Here is a 19,739-nt window from a genome sequence, read left to right on the forward strand (position 1 = left end):
GAAAAATGGGATTGTTTTTCCTCCTAAAAGATCTTTCCAAACGTGTATTATTAAGATCCAAGACACGTCGGATGGGAAAAGGACCGACTAACCACATTCTGGACTGAACTGTATATTGTTTAACTCTGCTAATTTTACTGCTTTTAACAAAGCAATGCATAACTTTTTTTTAAAAAAATTCTTTTTTAATGTCAGAACTCTAGGATTATTTAGTAACTCTGGTTAAGTTGCTAACCATATTTAATTCCCTACATTATTTGTAAAAGACAGTTGAGAAATACTGTTCTAAAATAAGCCATGTCTAAAGCGAGGCAGGCGATTCTTTTAGAAACTATGAGCAAACGTCTGATTAAGATGACAAGCCACATGGAAACTACTCCCAGAATCAGACTCAAAGAGCACTGTTACCAACCAAATTTGGCAGACAAAGATTCGTGACGAACTGCAAAGGCATGCAGCAACGTAACAAAAAGTTGGGAATCATCAGCAAATAAGACAGAAAGCACTTGTGTCTACTCAGCAAGGGCAAGAACACAGGCAGGACAAATTCTAAGCATTAAATTCTGGATTCAGATGAGTGGCATTGTGCCATAGTGGGAGTGAAGATGGCTGTTCCATTTACAGGTGACTTGCCATAAGCAAGCTGTGTGAGAAAGGAAAAGAATCTGGCTATTGCAGATTTCTCATTCTGACTTCTATCTGTCCAGAGAGCACGTCTTCAGAACCGTTTCAGTAGTAACAACACAGAAAGAGCTAAAAGCATGGTATACATAATGTAAGGCTCTATACTTCCCTAAAAGGTGGTCAGAAGACTTTGAGAGACTACCTTACAGCATTTATCACTAGGTAACAGCTGACATCCGGCCTTATCTGTAGATAACTACTTTTAGATTTGGCATTTTTAATACACAGCTATGCTTGTTTAGAATTACTGCACTTTTTAGTGCAGTCAGGACTACTGACTTTTTAGTCTTGGTGCTAAGAGGGTGATGACTGAAAATTCAGTTCAAGCAGGAAAGACAGCATTTATAGCTAATTTGTCAAATACTACAGGAAGCTTAATTAAGTCTCATTTCTGTTTCCAGAAATATTACGATGCACCAAGTACAGCTACATCTACTCGGCCAGGGGACAGTAAGAAATAAACTATACTTTATCCTTTGCAACGATTGTATCTGTCAGAAGAATAACGCCAAACAAACCTAGTCAGGGAACACACTGAGCTTCCTTGGAAAAACACATCCAAATCGTGAGCTCATTTGAGAAGTTTAAGCTCCTTTTTTGACCCAGCGCTGCACAAGTTACCGAGCTGGGGACAGCGGCTGAACCGAACTCATTAGGCGCTCGGTCAAGCGCTGCTTCCCCGAGCCAGCTATTCCGCTGTGCACCCCGTTAGAGCCGGGAGCTCCAGTCGGCGCAGGACACCCGGAGCCAGGGGCTGCGCCAGGGTCCAGGCGCTGCGGCGGCCGCAGGAGCGCCTCAGCCAGGATGCGGCCGGGATGCGGGGGCGACGAGCGCTGTCAGGGGCTCGCTCCGTGACACGGGCACCGACCCGAGCGACCCCCGACCCCAGCCCTGTTCTCGGCCGCCAGCAGGGCCGGCGGGGTCCTCCTCAGCGCCGACCCGCTCCCCTCCGCTCCCGCCGCCGCCCCGGCAGGTGCGGCCCGGCCCGGCTCGGCCCCCCGCGCCGCCGGGGCCGCTCCTCCCCTCGCCCCCGCCGCCGCCCCCGGCCCGCCCTCCCCGCGGCACGGCAGCGGGGCCGGTGTGGAGGCGGGGGCCGGGTGCAGCTCCTACCTGCGGCTCCTACCTGCGGCTCCTGCGGCGGCCGCCAGCGCCAGACAGAGCGCGGGGAGCAGCGGCGGCGGCGCAGCGCGCATGGGAGCGGCCCGAGGGAGCGAGCGAGCGGCCCCGGCCCCCCCGCCCCGCGGGAGCGCAGTGACGGGCCCGCCGCCCGGGGAGCATGACGGGAAATTCCTGGGCACCGGCGGCCAACGCCAAATATGAACATGGAGTCGGGAGACTCCCGCCGCACGCCCGGCACGACCCGGCAGCGCGGGGAGGTGGCCGGCCCCGTGTCCGGCCCCACCGCCGAGGGACGACCGAAGCGCCCTCTCCTAAAGGCTTAAAGGGTGCGCTTCGGACACGCCGACGAAGCGGCTCCTCGGCCCTTTAAAGAGACGTTCCCGCGGTTGCAAGGAAAGCCCCGGCCGGAGTGCCGTGCCCCTCAGCCGCCTGCGCGGCGCCGGCCGGGAGCGGGGGCAGCGCTCTCAGCCCCCACGGCTCCCAGCCGGACCCCGCTCCCGACTTCAGCACCGGCCGCGAAACCAGGACAGCGCCCAGTGCCCACCGTGCCCAGCTGCCAAAACGGAGGGAACTGAACGACATCGAACCTCTTCCTCCTCCTGCTCCCCTTCCCCACGCGACGCGAATATGTATGCGGGACAACTGACTGTAAATAATGGACTTACACACCTTTCTTTGTTCCTTCTATTCCCCAAACCTTCAACCTGTCATTAAAACAATTCTAAAGCAGCCTAAGATAATGACAAGAAAAAAAGTCAATCTCTTCTGTTAATCTATCAACAGCCCTTTGATGACTCTTTGTATCTCAAAATACAAGGAAGAGGCTGAAAGCACAAGGTTATGGCTCTTCACCCCTGCCCTCTGGCAGGGGAGACAACATGGCATGTCCACGACTTACGAATCAAGGTAATGTCTCTGCACTCCCTGTGTACAGAATCAGGACGAAAGTCAAGCTGAGAGTTAAGTGAAACTCAGCTGTGTGTGTCAGCTCACAGCAGCACCTGTTCGCATCTGAACAAATACTAAAAATTAATTCGGTGGCTGTAACAAATTAATCTCCCTCTCCACCCCCAGATGAGAAAAGCATTTGAGTCAGAGACACCCAAATATCTAGAAGGTGAGACACATATAAAAACCCCTAATAAACCTTTAATTCGAGTCTGGTTTGGTTTTTTGTTGGTTTTTACAGGATAGGGTGACAAGTTACAACAAACATCTGATTTTTCTCAAATGTTCAGATATTATACATATTCCCCTGTCTTGCAGGAAGGGATATCAGTCAACTTAACAGTTTAATGTAAAATAAGCTGCATAATAGTACATATTACAATTAAAATGTACAGTGTTTACAAGAAATATATCTTAGAAGCAAGATAGATGCATTTGCATCGAGGCGACCTTTTAAAATGCCACAGCTATTTTTACATTCACTCTTGCAACAGGTCACAAGATGGGGTCACTAAGGTCAGGTTAACAAATCACTATGATGCACATCAAATACAACAAAATTAGTTTATATACATATATATAATACATATACATGTATATTATACATATACATATATGTATATAATAAAACTCATCAAAAATCTACCAGACCTGGCACAATCCACTTACCCATCAAAAATATGTACTTGTCCTTGGTAAGTAGAATTCTGCATGGCTGATTATATATTATATATACTCATTCATTAGCATCTGAGACATAAAACCGAGGATTTAAAATTTTTCGGTTAACAAACTCTCCAATAATAAACATGGTGCCCACAAAAGCACAAAGGTAAGGCACAATAGGATTTCCTGTTGCAGAATAGTGTGCATCATGTTTACTTAACCGTAAGAAAAACGTGCATTATTTGTGCAAGTTCATGCTGCAGATCCATCATATCTACAAAGTAAAGTGAGTTTCAGTAAAATTTGTGGGACTGGTGTGCTTCCAGTCTCACCTCCTACAGGATGTCCAGCTGGATAACTAGGTAAAATTGTTATAGGAGTGGGGATTAGTAAAGCCAATAATCTTAGATTTGCAACTAAGCTTCTCAGCAACAATTTTGTACTTCTAGGTAAACATTAGTAAATTTACAAGCTTGGAATCACAAGATTTACTGTCAGCTGCACTTGCTTGCATGAGCCAAAATTGTTGCAAGGAAGTATGTACCTTTTAAAATTTTAACAGATAAATGGTTCGTTAAAATATGTTATAATGTACTGGGAACATCACTTAATCCAATGGTATTTTGTCACAGCCCTGACACTTGTAATAATAAATACAGCTTTTCACAAAATATTTTTCCAGTATCTGCCAATTGCTTCTTTATTGCTCACAAATTTGAATTCATTACAATTGGTATCAGACCTTTCACACAAAATCAGTCAGGTATTTTATATAAAACCTATAAAAGATATTTAACCTGTATCCAACACTTTTAGGCATTTGGCCTCTTGTCATGGTACAGCCAAAACCATATAAAACAATAGGTTTTGAATAAAATAGGAAGCTTATTTGCTGCTTCGATGCAGACATCTTCACAGAACACAACCCTTTTTGCCACCACCAGCATTTACATTTATATACAAAATCCAGTACATCCGCAATCAGTTCATCTTCCCTCACATTGATATGAAACCACTAATGCCAAATTCACTTTCCCCATACCCCAGCTGCAGAAAAAGATTCTTATACAGCAACAAAAAACTAATATTGACTGAATTTTTTTTTTTTTTAACTTATTTACCATCAGGAACTGTAGGTTGCTTGTTACAAAATACCCACAAGATTATTTCACAGGAAACTATGGAAATACAGGAAGTCTTCTTTTCTCCATGCTTTTGTATTATCAAAAACACTTCTTGGTGCAAAAATACGTCACCACATCTGCAAATGTATAATGAAATCGGTATTCCTCATGCAAAACTTAAATGCATCGGTTTACTATAGCCCCGGAAAACTTTGTGAAGCAACTTTTTTTTCTTTTTTGTCAGCTCAGTATTACTGCCTCATTGCTAAGTCCCTTTGGAAACAAGACTTCTGGAACGTTGAAACTTTTATTTAATTCTTTAAAGTATTACATAGAAAAAGCACTAAAAAAGGAAGACGGCAGCCAAACAGGAACATTCCTGTTGCAAGTAACAGTCCTAGCAGTTGTAGAAAGTTTTCTCAGGAACTTCCCTGAGAGTTAGTTGTGCCTGTCCGAAGACGCAGATGTGACATAGAGTTCATGTGTTTGTTTGATGGCTTCAGTGGAGTGTTACAAGTAAGAGCCTGGGGAAAACGATGATGATACCGATCTAGTCGCAGGTATTTTACTGTTACCAGCTTTCCTGTGAGGCAAAGAAATAGGAAAAGAGAAACCTTCCAGTTCAGTATTATTGCATTTTGCTTCAGGATGTAAAACACAAATATGTCATTACATCAAAATTAGTTTACTTTTTTTTTTTTCCTGTTTTTACTGCTCAATACTTTAGATACAAAACATTTCAACATTTAAAAGAATTCCAACTACACCCATCTTCTGCACTCACGGGTAATTTCTACCCATGTTTATAATAAAACTCCCATTCCTTACCATCAAACCAAGAGCCATGTAATGCCTTGAAAGCCTTTCCAGCATACTCCGGGGAGAGACACTTGACATATACACAGCCCTAAGTAAGAGAGAGAGGGGTTTGGGTTTTTTGCAAGTCTCGCTGAAAAGGATGAACAAAGTATTAAGATGTTACTGGAAAGTCACTCACCTCACGTGAATTTTTGTCTACGGCAATATGAACAATTCCATCATTATCACTACATTTCTCCAAGATTGCTTCTTGAATTGCGAGATGCCAGTGATCACCTATTTCCCTAGGCAAACAATGAAAGATTTCATGGATTACATAATTTTTTAAACATTCACAGCATTCTCATACTTCCCCACTGAGTCTGGTTTCTCTGTAACTTGCCATAATTTTCTGGTAAATACCTCAGGACAGATTTAGTACTTTTCCTATTGAATACACTGCAAATTTGCTCCTACAGCCCACTTTAGAAAATTCAACCCTACAAATCAAAAGGCAAAACTTCTGTTTTTGGGTTGGGGTGTTGTCCTAAAATGGGATTATACAAGTGATGCTTAGACTGATAGTTAAAAAACATTTCTGCCTTGCAGAGTAAATGTCTGAAACACACAACAAAGTCTGCTGCTGTGATGTGAGCGTTCACAATGTACAAGTGAACAAGCTGGACAAGTTGTTCCCTTGATATGAGTCCTCCCCGACTTTTGGCAGTAGAAAGATGATTATTTGCTGTGATAACATTAATAAAAACAAATTAACTGGTATATTCCCACATGAGTCTCAAGACAAGAAAAAAAGACTGGTTTCATGGGGCTGCTTCTAACAGCTACTAGTGTATTGCTGAAAAGAATTCACTAATTACTGTTAGTATACAGTCACTTAAAGAGCAGCTAAAACTAGTTTTGTTAAACATACCTTGCACCCACAGCAAAAGTCAAAACAATACTTGACAATCTAATCACAGACACTGGTACATTCTGTGTTTTAGGTGGTCAGTTGAAGTATTCATCCCTTTCAGTTCTGGGACAAGAACATAAGCCTCCTTCCTCTAATGACACAAGCAGATTAATAATACAGTTTGTCTTGCACTTTGGATTACTGTTTGTGTTTTCTTTGAGATAACTCCAAGGGTATGATAAGAACAATTTCCTTAAGCAATTGTCCTCTCAAAGACAGCTCACAGAAGAATGCACTAGGGAATACAATATGAAACTGGATGAAGTATCCCACTATGAATGTAATCCAGCAGTCCATTAATGGAGCTAGGTCAACTTCCAAAAGAAAAGGTCTACAAGAAGTCAGTGTATTAAAAGTCACAATGTTCAAAATAGCTGACTGGATATAAGCACTAAAGACAAGTGTCAAAACACAATAACTCCTACTCTATAAATATGGGGGCTTTTTAATGCACCTGCTGGGCATGGACTGGGTCAATACTGAAAACCAGTGAAGCTTACAGCAAAGATATAGGCTAAAAAGGGAGCTTGCTCTGACAAAAGTAACACCTCAGTAATTAGTTCCATTAACAGCAGACATTTTGAACTGCTAATATTGTGCAACAACATACCAATAAATATTACAGTGAAGCTTCAGAAATGGACTTTTTCAGTACCACTCACACTAACCTATAACTAATATAGCTCACAAAGTCTTCTTTAAAGCAAGGACAATAAGGATGTTTATATCACTTAAAATTCTCTGCAAATCCCATGTTTTATTTAGTACTCCTACAGGAGGATCAGTTTGCTTCAAGAACAACACCTAAACCTTCAGTGTTGTTCCCCCTACAGCAACCTGAAAATTATTATAGAAGCCACAGAAGCCAGTGTCTTCAACCAGTCATTAAGTCTTAAAGCCATTGAGAAAAGGTTTTTAGAGTACTTCTCTAGGCTAGGGGTAACACTGTCTTCAGCTACATTAACTTACAGTTCTTCAGTTAATAAGGAAAGGAACTAATTAAATGTGGCTAGAAAAAAGGCTGAAGAAATACATCCAATCTTTGCAATTATTTGTGTCCATACTCTGGTGTCCTCCCCTATTTCCTGTCCTAATCAACAGGTTTTATTTTCCACTCAACTTCTTATATTCTTCAGTCCCAAGTAGCATCTCACATTACCCTGTAAGACATAGCATCTGCATTTTTCCCTTGTATAATCATATTAAGGAACAATTTACTCCAGAGAAGTTACTGGAGTCCCTGTATCTCTTTACAGTGGACAAAGAAACTTTCAAGATTAGACAGGATTATCTGGCATAACATATGTGTTAGTTCTCAACTCCTACCATGATCTACTCCAGAGCCAAAGGGGATATAACAGAATAGCAGAGGCAGATGAAGATTTAAAAGACTACAAAAAATTAATTATTTTTCCTTAACTCCTGACGCATGAAACAAGGCTTGTTACTTATTCATACACAGTACATACTTCAGAATTTTGAGAATTACATGATCATTACAAGCCAGTACACAGCACTAATTTGTTCCCAGAACAAAAATCCGTTTGCTTCAAAATTAGGCAGTCACAGTACCATAAAGTAGTAAGTGATTTAAATTCAGCCTTTTAAATGCAAACTCTGTGCAAGCTCCAAATACTCCGGAATATTTAACAACACTTTAAAAACTTACTTGTCAGGCCACATGAGTCTCTTCTGTCAGATGATACAATTGAACATTTACAAATTTAATTAATGGAGAAACATCAGTCATTGCTCCAAACAGTTTGGCTATATACCACATCCTTCAAAAAGTGATCCAAAACCACACAGCAACACAATGAAGGACAGAAGACGAACAGTTAAGATTTTTTATGTCTTCTCATAGATGTTAAAAGAAACACTTTTTTTTTTTACAACCTGTTGGTTATTTTTTAACATGTTCATGTTTCTTCACTTCTTCCAAACCCCACTCAGAGGTAAGAAATGGACTCTTCCAAAGGAATGCAGAAATACAGATATATAACTGATTTTACTTACATAACTGGATCAAACATATTGCGAATCTTTAGACATGGTGTCAAGCTGTTTGGTGGTGAATTTCTTCTATCTAGATGAAATGCTAAAAAAAAAATAAATACTAATTATTGACAAGCATAATAGCATTGAGTTAAGAAATGTCAGCTTTATGCTTTAATACCTTTCTAGTTTTACTCAGAAGAAAGTTTCCTTCCTATATGAAAGAATTCAAGCAAATTAAGCTTTTCAGTCTTCCACCACACTGAAGAAAACATACCATATTTAGCTGAATTTTTTATACTTATAACTTCTACATTTAAGGCACTCTCTAATAACCAAGCCACATGGAAGGAATTCAGCTTATTTTAAAAAAATACCATATACTTGAAAAGAAAGGATATGCACTACATCTCCATGAAAAGACAGATATACATAACACCTGGAGTAAATTTTTGGAACTGGAAGTTAACAATACAAATCTAAATATGCCTGATCGATTTTTATTTCTTCCATTTTTGGGACAATTTGCTGCCCACCTGGCTAATAAATAGGGAAACCTTAAGATGGATGTTGCATTGCATCTGTAGTGCAGTAACATGTCAAGAATGCTCTACAAGGACAGGGCTTTTGTAGCCCTAAATGATCACACATGATCAGAAGCTTCTAAAAATCTAAAATGAAACATACCAGAAGAAAAAACAGATGTAAGAAAAATGAAAGTCAAAAATAACAGAGTAACTCAAAGCTGAATTGTGCCATGAAATACCTTCTGAAATCCTAAAAGAAATATTAACTTCTCTGAAGTTCACAAATTCTACTTGTGGGAGTCACAAGAGAAGACTGTACCATGAGAAAAGGAATCAACGAGCATTTCAGATTCAGATAGGGCAGCTCCATATGCCTTGAGAAGGGCTAACAAAGCAGCAACCGAAAGGGGGTAACCTAGTAAAACAGCTTTCAAGGCTTGAAGGAAGTTTTACTTTGAAGATTGAGATAAGTAGATTCAAGAGCTTAAACATAAGGTTAAAAATCTCAACAAGAAAAAATGACATTCCAAACTGCTGCTAATGCTTCTCCTTTGCAGTCCCTACTTCAGAAAAATGTGACATATTCAAGATGTTACATTCCAAGGGTCAAAAGTCTCTGTATTGGGCAGATGTCTTGTGATTCTTATTGCCGATATTTTAAAATTTTTAAATTACATCCAAAATATATGAACAATGCTGCTCTTCTATATGCCACCCAAACAAAAAACATGTCACACAGGCAAAATTAAGTCATGTGAAAGATGCTGCTTGTGAAAGACAAGCACTAACCAAGAAAAAATTCACTGGAGATACAGCATAGAAAACCTGCTTCTTATGTAAATTCCCAAGACAAATAAAATACAATTACCGACTGAAAATTAGAAAAGGTAGCATCAAATTCTAATATCAAGCCTACTGCAAGTTCCCCAAATAACTAAAAACGTTCTTATTAAGAATACACATGCACACAGAGTGCAAGTCACCAACACCTGTCTGTTTTTCTCTTGGGAACAGATTTCCAAATATGCTGGTGACACTGCATCTACCTCTGAGCTTCCTATAGTTTAAGGACAAGTCCTTTTTCAATAGCACATGGTTTTGTAAAGTTTTTTGTCCCTTATTAAAAATTATACATAGGGTATACAACAAAAACTTTACAGAACTAAGCAACATTGAAAAATACGTGGACTTACCTTACTCATGGAGGTTGGCTCCAGCAGATCAAGGGTGGGGTGAAATGTCACCAGCATATTGTACACTGGGGCACCACACCATACTGGAGAAGGTGGTCTGGGGTAGCCTAGTCATGGACCCGGACCTGGAAAGGTGTGGGGTTGAGGAAATTATGTGCTGATTGTTTATCACTAGGTTTATTCAGCACATGGTTTTAATCTAAGGATAACAAATGGTGAGGTTATTTGCAGAGATCCTGGACCCAGAGGATCTACATTTCTGCAAGCTTTTTATCAACTAAATAAAAAATCCATACTGATATTTATGGAAGCAGCTACACCACTGAGCTAAAGTAACTAAATGGGAGATTCACCCTTTAGTGTAGTTACCTATATAAACCAAGCTTTGTCTGTTCCAGTTTCTAATAACTCTGATGTCCTTTTGACTGGAAGATCTCAGGTGTTTACTGAGATAACTTCAGCCAGAGCCTACCACCAGCACAAGACTAAACTGCTTCTAACAATGTAACATCCTACTGGTAGAGATGTGTGCCCAGAGCAGTGCAGCATATGAAAATAAAGAAGTCTCTCTTCTCAAAAAAACTTCAAAATCATGGTAAACTAAAAATAATCTTTGCAACTTAGATGGAGTGTTTCACGTATAAGGGAAAAAAAATACCATGGAAATCAGTGAGGTGTGAAATTAAGGCTAGAACAATAATAAGCCTTAATATGTATACCAGAAATGGTACCAAAAAGAGAGCTTAGAGAAGACAGTGGCAAGTTAATGCTGTACCTACACAACAAAACTGAAAATAGCATAGTTAACTGGTATCTCTTGAACTTCATTACATGAAGTAAGAACTGATTCTCCCCCTCCCCCAAGAGGAAGTTTCACTGACAAAGCTATTCAGAATACAGTACTGATTATTTGAAAATTACATTGGCGTGAGCATACAAAATATTCATGATAAGGGCATAAGCAGACATCCTTGCAGGAAAACAGTCTAAGTTGCACACTGGTTAACTATGTATCTCACAGCTTTTTCTACACAGGTCTACACAGCTTTCAAGTTGAAAATAGAGAGGTAAAGATGAAATCCAAAAGCAGAGGCACAAGTTTGTGCAGTAAGTCACTGGGGAGAAAAAATTCAGGACTTTCATAAATTCCCCTTGGGGATTACTGAGCACTTAAAAGAAAAGGAAGTTACTTTTTATTTAATTCATAATGTATTTTGTTTTACCACCTTAAACTATCACTGTATCATTCCAGATTCCAAGAGCAGCAGCAGCTAATAGATGCTTTCATCAACTCCTTTATCGGTCTATGATGGAAGAAGTGCCTCTTGCACTGGCTTCAAAATGAACATTGAAAACATTGTAGTAGAGCTTTCTATGCCCCTTGAATTACTAATATATTATTGCAAAAGGAATTCCAAGTATCATTACCATGGGTTACAACACAGCCCCAAAGGATCTTTAGATGTGAATTTGATGAACCCGGTAAGGCCGAAGACTTGCCTCAAATATCGGTAATAGTGTTTCTTAAAACCAGGTTTCATCAGTGTTAAACTACAGATCACTGCAATTTATTAAGTACTAACCCTTCTTATCAAAGGCAAGAACAAAAAAAGAAAACAATTACCTGAAAATATTGAAGTATGCCTAAACAACATGAGGTTCTTTAATACACACAGAAGATACTGAAATGATTATCTTACCAAACAGAAAAGTATGGTTGAATCGAGGTTTTATATAGTTAATTCAGCTACAGAAGACAAACACAGGATGGATACAGAATTTTACAAGCAGCATGAAACCCAGTTTTCTTGCAATAGTTAAGAGTTTTAATTGTGGTTTGGGGTCTTTTTGTTTGTTTTTGTTCAGAGAAAGGATTATGTTCTCACAAGCTGGAGAGGGAGGAGGGTGTCATTCACAAAAGGCAACAGGTTATCTTCCATGCTGCAGGATGAAATATCACCCTAGATTTGGTACTTCAGAGAACCTCTTTATCTCATCTCCAGAGCTGTCAAGGAACTGCAGCTTCTACTGTTAGCTTAGCTACACTGCTTACGTAGTTTTCTTCAGAGCTCCAGTTATCAAAGATGTGATAGGACAATTGTATCTGTTTTTTTCAAAAGCAAACTGAACACACTAGAATTGTGGGGTTCTCTCCACTGATTTAATTAAATCACTTGACATGATCAAGATTGTGTCTCAGTTGACTATACTCTTGTACATTGTTTTCAAAACATCGCATTTGTCCATCCTACAATGAGCTTCCCTACACTTTTCTTTTTAACAAATACACCTACTGCATCTAGTAGGTAATATTTCAAAGGGATGGCACCAGAATTTATTCTGATCCAGAAAAAAAAAAACCAACAAAACTGTCAAAACACAGGCTGCATCCTGAAGGACTGGACAAAATGTCACAGTGATGGGTTAACACACTGCTGACAGACAGCAGACATTAGATCCCACAAACTACAGGTCCCACAGTTAAAATGCACACTATCATTTCATGGATGATCCTTGTATAGTCTGACAGGCCATTCTGAAAAGGGTTTCTTCTTCAATTGCACATACTCATGCGCTGTTCTCTGCTAAAGAGCACTTCCAGATCTCAGATAGTTAAAAAATTGCAAGCTTGAAATTTATTCAGAAGATTCAGACCCAAGAATTCATTATGATTTTCTGTATGCTGAGTCTGTTCAGGGCATATCAGTCTTGAAGAGTATTTATACTTACGAACTTCTACGTTCAAACATCAGAACTGGCGTATGAACTTAAATTTGAGTTAATGTATACTTCCAAGAAAGGAAGAAAGCAACACATACATGTAGAATTCCTAACATCAGGAAAGAAATAGCTGTGCAAAAAGCATGAGACTTATGCAACAGAACTATTTCCAAAAGTCATTTGAACACAAAGAGTGCAAAACAGAAAGGGCCTTCAAAATTGCCTTTGCCTTCTGACTGTCAAGAACCCAATAACCCATTGTCATTTCAGCCACCCCATCTCCACACCCTTCTGTTAGAGCTGAAGTATGCAATTTCAGTTCTTCAAAGATCTTTGCTAAACTTCAAACATAACAAGAAAATTAGGAAAATTGCAATTAAAAGGACTGAAACAGAATGGATTTTGATACATTCTATACAACAGAAAACAGAGAGTCTTAAGTACATACTCTAAGCAACATAAAGTTATTCTGTCCACATTTGCAATATGCTGAAGTAGGTATCAGATGGTCAGACTGGGATGGTACCCAACAGTAGCTGTCTTTCTAGGAAGTTTTGGAGACCACTGTTCTGTTTACAAATAGCAAAACACCACCTGAGCTATCACAACCTGAGGAGTCTCCAGGTGAGGATAATCTAATCCAATTTCTAATACAGGACAGAACGTCATGAAGTGATGTATACTGCAGTCAAACAGAACAAGAAAAACTGAGAGCAAATGAGTAGTAAATTAGAACTAGAGCATGATGTTTCCCAGCCTGCACTAAACAATACACTATGCAGAAGATTCAGATTTATAATACATTTATATAACTTGCAGAAGCTGTGTTCAATTTCAGTGTTTGAAATTCAATCGTGGCAGTACTACAGAGATGGAATAGAAAGAGCTGTTTACAAAACCCACCATTTCTGTATTGCAACTAAAGCACTTGTACATCCCTAATGTACAATGTCCTGGAAAGAAAAGGTTCTGCAACTCTTGGAATAAAGTCCATATACACATCTTACTAATGAAAGCTTTGAGAAATTGAGAAATCAAACAATACAGTGGTCATGGCATAATGCTACATTACTTTACTGCAAACACAGAACCTCAAGCCTGAAGTAGCATCCACGTGGAATTTTTTAAAAAGCAGCCCCATTTCCAATGAATTATTTAAAGTGAGAAATGTAACACTAAAACCAATAGTGTAAGTTTGAGAAGTATATAATGATATTACTTACTTTCACACTCAGGCTAAGATAGAAATGACCATTCTTTAATTGCAAACCAGAATTCAAGTCCTATCATTTCAATTTTTCATTGACCAAAAAAAAGAGCAACCCAAAACCTGAAGCTTGACATGAAGAAAGGTAGAAAGAAAACAAACCAGGAAAATATGACCACTGCAGACATACAACTACAAACCTGCTAGAATCTTGCCACTTGGTGTCATGATAAAACTGAAAAGTGACAGACCAGTGCAAAATCCATGTATGACAAACTGCCTTCTCTATTAAAGGAAATGCTTTACACCACACAGTTTGAAAAACAAAGGCAGTGTAGAAAAACATTTATGACAGAGCTAGAACATCGAACACTACTAGATGTTCCAAATGCACATTTTCCTAATAGAGGAGTCTTTTGTCCTGGCAGTTTCCTTTTGAAATAAAACATCTCCTACTCCTCATTGACCTTAAGGCACCTTACTGACAACTTAACAGTAGGAAACTTAAGTCTGTAAGATCCAATTTACCTGCTGCCAGATACAACCAATTACATTACTTCCAGTAATTGTAAGGCATGTCAGAATTTGACCAACTAAAGAGCATTTCTTTTTTTAATTCACAAAAAAAAAAAAAGCAACTCACTTTGGCTAAATACCCAATACATATTTCTGCAGTAGCTGTAACAGAAAAGCTCATTTCCCTTGAAAACAAGGCAGACACAATGCACCAAAAAAGTAAGTCCACAGAACAAGATAACAGAGAAATAGCACAGACAGTTCATAACAATCCTGAAATGTACAAGAGAAAACAAGCCTTTCATGTTCAAGCAACAGAGTAGCATTTGTAAGTTAGATGCAGAAATTAAGACAATTATATCTGCAAAATATATCTTAAATACCTTGGCCTTGCCATACTTTCGATGGTATTACTAAAATTTTGTCACATGCTGCAGAAGGCTGCATCCACTTCCAAACCAAGAACTCAGCACCACCAACTCTTCTTGTCTCTGTACGAACTCTAGATTCATTTGCTGCAAGAAAGTCAACTGCTCTGTTCCAGACTTTATTCATCTTCCGCCTTCAAAATTGAAGCAAGAATTACAAAGTTAGCATTACAACAACCTGCATAGTTGACATCCACTGTGTAAAACAAATCCAATGCTTTTCCTCCCACCTGTGTCAATAGGAATCTCCAAAATATTACACTGTGCAATCTATTAAGAAATTAAGTTATTTCTATCTGAAATTAAGTTAATTGACCAATTTATTTTTACTGGTTTTCCCTCCTTTCAATACTTCTAGTAAGAACGTACCTGTCCTGAGGTGGTATTAGAGAATCACGCACATGTAAAATTGGCATATAAGGCTGCAACTCTTTATTTTCAGAACATGCCTCGCTGTGGCTTCTTAAAACATCTGAGGACACCATAAAAAGAAATCAAACTGATAACTATGTAGCTCAGGCAAAAATTAAGAAAAGCATCACTTCTGGCAATTAACAGATACTCTGAACACCCCTCCCAATTTCAGTAGTTAGGTTTTCCTTGCATTTTGAAACATTGTTTTCTCCAAATCATTCTTAAGGCAAATTAACCTAAAAGTGAGTGCATCTATGTCAAATATATCAAATAACTTTGAAGTAATGGAAGAGAGTTCTTACAGTTACTCTTCACTGGTACTTTTTAAGTGTTAGCAAAGATGGCCATCTTTGAAAATAAAATGTTCTCCTCCCACCTCAACAAAACTTGATTTTCAGACAAAAAAGGTAGACACATGGTTAAAATAGAACAGTTCTGATTTCTCTACCATCTCTGTATTTATGGTGACTACCATTAATGCAATTAATAACACAACTTAAGTAAGAGTTTAAAAACTACAAACAACCTACTGCAAACACTGTGGCTTCGAGTAGAAAGAGGGGATTTTGGAGCTTAGGCATATTGTTTTAGCAATATAATTTCTGCTCAAAGTAATTAATTAAAAAGCTACTTTTTCAATGAAAAAACATTAAGGATGGTATCAAGAGCTACCACACATTTTTGAAATGGATATTTTAACTGAAGTTAGCTGAAAAAACAGATACAGAAAGCAACAAGTGACCATACTTCAGTAAACAAACATTGCATTTATATTTGTATTCAACAGTAGGACAAAAGACTACCAAGTCAATGGCAACTTTATAGACATATTGATGTCATTCACAAATTACAAGCTTTATGTCAAAAGCTTTGATTAGGTTTAAAGGATAGGGTATTTAAAAAAAAATAAAGAGAAAAACAAAACACATGGATTACATTGGACTAAGAACTCTAACAGCATAATGACTAGTAAACAGGAAGAAACATAACTGAATTAATGCCAATACTTTGAAAGCTTATACAAAACTGATACATTAGACACGACTGCAGAAGCCATACCTATGATTTTCACCACCATATCATACATCTGCTTTGTTTCTTCTTCCTCTTTTGCCCAACGGTATTTCATGTAGTGTAAGACTCCCCAAACCATTGCTATACCTGTATTAACATGCATAGTAGTCTTTAAGCAGTATTAGAGCATTGGATATTTAACAGAGTTTACAGGGCATACTTCAGAAGTAGACTGAACTACCCAACATGCACTGCACATTCCAAAGTTAGTGAAATACTGTGTACTTGCTGTCTGTATTTTATACTCTAACACAGAAACACAAACTCTTCCACTTGAAAGAGCAGTTACTTCTAGAACAAACATTTCACTGTTTTAAGAACAGCTCAATATCCCAGATCATCTTTTCTGCAGTTACTTTTTAAACTTCCTGGAACAACAGTGAAATATCCTTAAAATAAAGGCTATCATCTTTTTACTGAACAGTTTGCTTTTTCTGACCAGTTCAACATGGAACTTTTGAAAGCTACAAGATACTGTTCTGGCAGGGAAAAATGTTTCCCAAAGAATGAATATGTTCAGCAGACTACAGAAGCAGATGATAACAACCAATCTGGAAATACAGTGGTGCAACAGAAATGCAAATCAAGCCCCAATTTAATAAAGAAACAATAGAAACTCTAAGTTGAATAAAAACTTCCTCTAAACTTGCTTTTCCCCATGCACTTAGATAAATACAACAAAAAAATGTTGACTGTTTTATTAACTTACCCCAAAGCAATATTGATAATTTGTGAGTTACATTAACAAATGCACGGCGAAAACGACACCTGAAAGACATCTTTGGACTAGTGGATTCCAGATACTTCACATCTGTCACATTAGTGACATCCATCTCATTAGGGTCATTGCTGAGACACCTATTCAAAAATATACAGTACTTATGAAAAGAGATACATTCTCTTAGAAGAAATTAAGTTAAGAAATAAACACCACTTACTTTATGCCAACATCTTCTCCACTATTCAAGATCCATTGTAATGATGTGTTAAGTACACTTTCATATTCTGGATCTAAATTCTGTCAAAATACAATATTAATTAGTAATTTCATAAATAATCAGGGAGTTATCACGCCAAAATAAAACCGAGATACTGCACAGATTAGTAGTCAAAACTATATTGTTTTGTTCCTGATTCTTCAGATTTTGAATAGGTGTTCACTGCATAAAGTCAATCTATTTATGCTACAAGCAGTTCTCACCAGCACCCCTCAAACTAAGGACTATTTGAAAAGCCAAGCCACATTCATCTTTTTAGTTACGACTCTAATTGAGAGCAAGAAAAAATTATTCAGCCACTAGGCGGCAATCACTGGAAACCTACTCCGGGAGCGAAACTCCAACTACATCAGAACTCTGCTGGAAATGCCTCCTACAAAAGCAGTTCCATGTTCCGTCCTTTTTTAAGAAGCTTGAGTAAATATAGTTTTAACAGATATTTTGAAAAAAAAACCCCAGTATTTGTAGCTCAAGACCAGACATCACTACATAAGAGACTGACTTTTTTTTTTAATTATTTGATATAAATTCTAATAGGATAACATTCACTGCTATCTGAGAGCTAAGGCTTTCTCCATAGCTCATTTTGCATGTTCTTTTGCAGAAAGAGAAAAGTGAAAATGGAAGTTACTGTTGTATTTGAAATTATAGTCCCCAGAAAGTTTTATTTTCATCTTTCCTCTGAACCTCACATTGGCTTAGAATTCAAGTACTTAAGTACTTAAGACAGTAATGGTCTTATTTTACCTTAATGAGATTAAAGTATTGAAAATTTTATCACTGAACACAGAAATTCTGCAAAGCTACAATACAGTTAAATAAGACTTCCTGCAAAGCAACAAATTTTCATATTAAATTTGAGCTTTCTCGCAGAGCTAAAACAGTTATGGTAACAGTAAATAGTTACATCATTCTTTTAGAATAACAGATATACAAGACAATCAGCTCTAGCGCATCACCTTAATTTTTTCCACAATGCACTGGTTTTAACAGATACAGATTATTATTGCCAAACCATAAACCAGTGTTAGCAGCTTCTTTGGGATGCTCTAAAGCATTGCCCCTTTTTGTCTACTCCATAAAAGTTTGCCAAAGTGTAAAATTTCTATACATTTGTATATTAAATACATCCATTTAACTCCTCCCCATCCAGTCAAAGAAATCCTACACACTCTGCCTCTTAAAAGCTTCAAGTAGTTTTCCACTGAAGAGTACACCAACACGGGCTAAAATAAACCCTACAGCTGTCAAGACAAGGCAAGAGTCATCTTTTATTTGGGGAGTGAGGCAGGCGAATGACAGAGTGGGATTTCATAATACTGCTCAGTGATCAAATTAACAAAAAGGCCTTTTTTTGACCATTTCTATTTAAAGCATCAATGAATAGCCTCTTCCAAACAGCTGCTGCCTGTCAGGCTGCTTGTACAGACCGTGCACATCAACCCTTCTCTACAAAGAAAGTAAAACAGTATCCTTTTCTACTAAGTCTCAAAAACCAACACAGTGATTTCTGGAGAAGCTTCTAGATATTTGAGTTTTATAAATTTATTATTTTCATGTTGGTCAACTATTTCCATCAATCCAAATAATCTCCTGGTATTTTAATGAAAGAGATAAAAACCCTGCATGTCATTGAAGCACTACGAGCTAAACTTTCATTGCAATTAAATCATTCTTTTACCCTCCCTCTCCCCAGCTGCCACTACATCCACAAATAAAAATCATACACAGCATGTATTGAAGTTATCAGTTCCAATAATTTCCAAATAATATTCAATATTAAGTCAAATTTTAGTCAATACACCAGACATGAAAACAGTCGTTACAAACTGTAACTCACATAAATCTTCTATACAGGCAATGAAAAACAACTCATTTGCTTACTTTTAAATATGCAGCTGCCTCTTGGACGGAAAGGTTTCTTTGAATAGAGCTGCCACATTCATGTTCCCCTGGTAAAATGAAAACTTTTATTTTGATCTATTTATTACTGCAGTATATAAAATACAATCACCTAAACACCAGCTTATGGTTAACAAAATTTACACAACCAGCAATAGCAGTATAGTAATTCTCATAGGTTCCACTAAAAATATGGAAAAAAATCTCTGCACGAATTTCTCCTTCAAAAGTGATTTTAAAATGCCAACGATTTTCAGAGCTAATAATATGTACAAATCACAGCAATGCAATCTCATGTACTGCTCAGAGAGTGTATTTCCAAAAGCAGAACAATAGGTAGCATGAAGAACTATAAGAAGGACATTACCATAAAAGTTACTGTACCCAGACTCACCTTCCAGATATTTTCCTTTAACTCCGAAACCTGTATTATCTTTAATAAAGACCAAGTT

The 19,739-nt window shown here is 38.1% G+C and overlaps 2 protein-coding genes across 16 annotated transcripts in view; both read right to left on the reverse strand.

The window, feature by feature from the left end:
• Positions 1–2,087, reverse strand: part of MSRB3 (methionine sulfoxide reductase B3) — a 205,654-nt gene extending 203,567 nt beyond the window's left edge. For 3 of the 14 annotated variants that reach the window (XR_015772588.1, XM_088055783.1, XM_014249011.2), the window contains exon 1: positions 1,808–1,952. Coding sequence is in view for 4 of the 14 variants with exons in the window: in XM_088055786.1 (XP_087911912.1) it covers positions 1,808–2,008 (201 nt within the window). In the remaining 10 variants the exon portion in view is untranslated. Of the gene's footprint in view, positions 1–1,794 lie in introns of all 14 variants that reach the window. The other 11 variants (XR_015772589.1, XM_088055786.1, XM_014249008.2 and 8 more) reach the window with 9 other exon arrangements.
• A 2,003-nt stretch (positions 2,088–4,090) lies between these two features.
• LEMD3 (LEM domain containing 3) overlaps positions 4,091–19,739 on the reverse strand; it is a 40,872-nt gene continuing 25,223 nt past the window's right edge. For both annotated transcript variants that reach the window (XM_088055780.1, XM_005519327.3), the window contains 10 exons: positions 19,270–19,337; positions 17,326–17,405; positions 17,097–17,245; positions 16,373–16,474; positions 15,269–15,371; positions 14,855–15,033; positions 8,329–8,410; positions 5,539–5,644; positions 5,370–5,448; positions 4,091–5,124 (listed from right to left, as the gene is read on the reverse strand). In XM_088055780.1, coding sequence (XP_087911906.1) covers positions 4,961–5,124; positions 5,370–5,448; positions 5,539–5,644; positions 8,329–8,410; positions 14,855–15,033; positions 15,269–15,371; positions 16,373–16,474; positions 17,097–17,245; positions 17,326–17,405; positions 19,270–19,337 — 1,112 coding nt within the window. In that variant the 3' untranslated portion in view covers positions 4,091–4,960. The remainder of the gene's footprint in view (positions 5,125–5,369; positions 5,449–5,538; positions 5,645–8,328; positions 8,411–14,854; positions 15,034–15,268; positions 15,372–16,372; positions 16,475–17,096; positions 17,246–17,325; positions 17,406–19,269; positions 19,338–19,739) is intronic.

This window comes from Pseudopodoces humilis, chromosome 5, assembly GCF_049639895.1.
Source record: "Pseudopodoces humilis isolate 2021_Gansu_Grassland_sample_001 chromosome 5, ASM4963989v1, whole genome shotgun sequence".
NCBI classification, from domain to species: Eukaryota; Metazoa; Chordata; class Aves; order Passeriformes; family Paridae; genus Pseudopodoces; species Pseudopodoces humilis.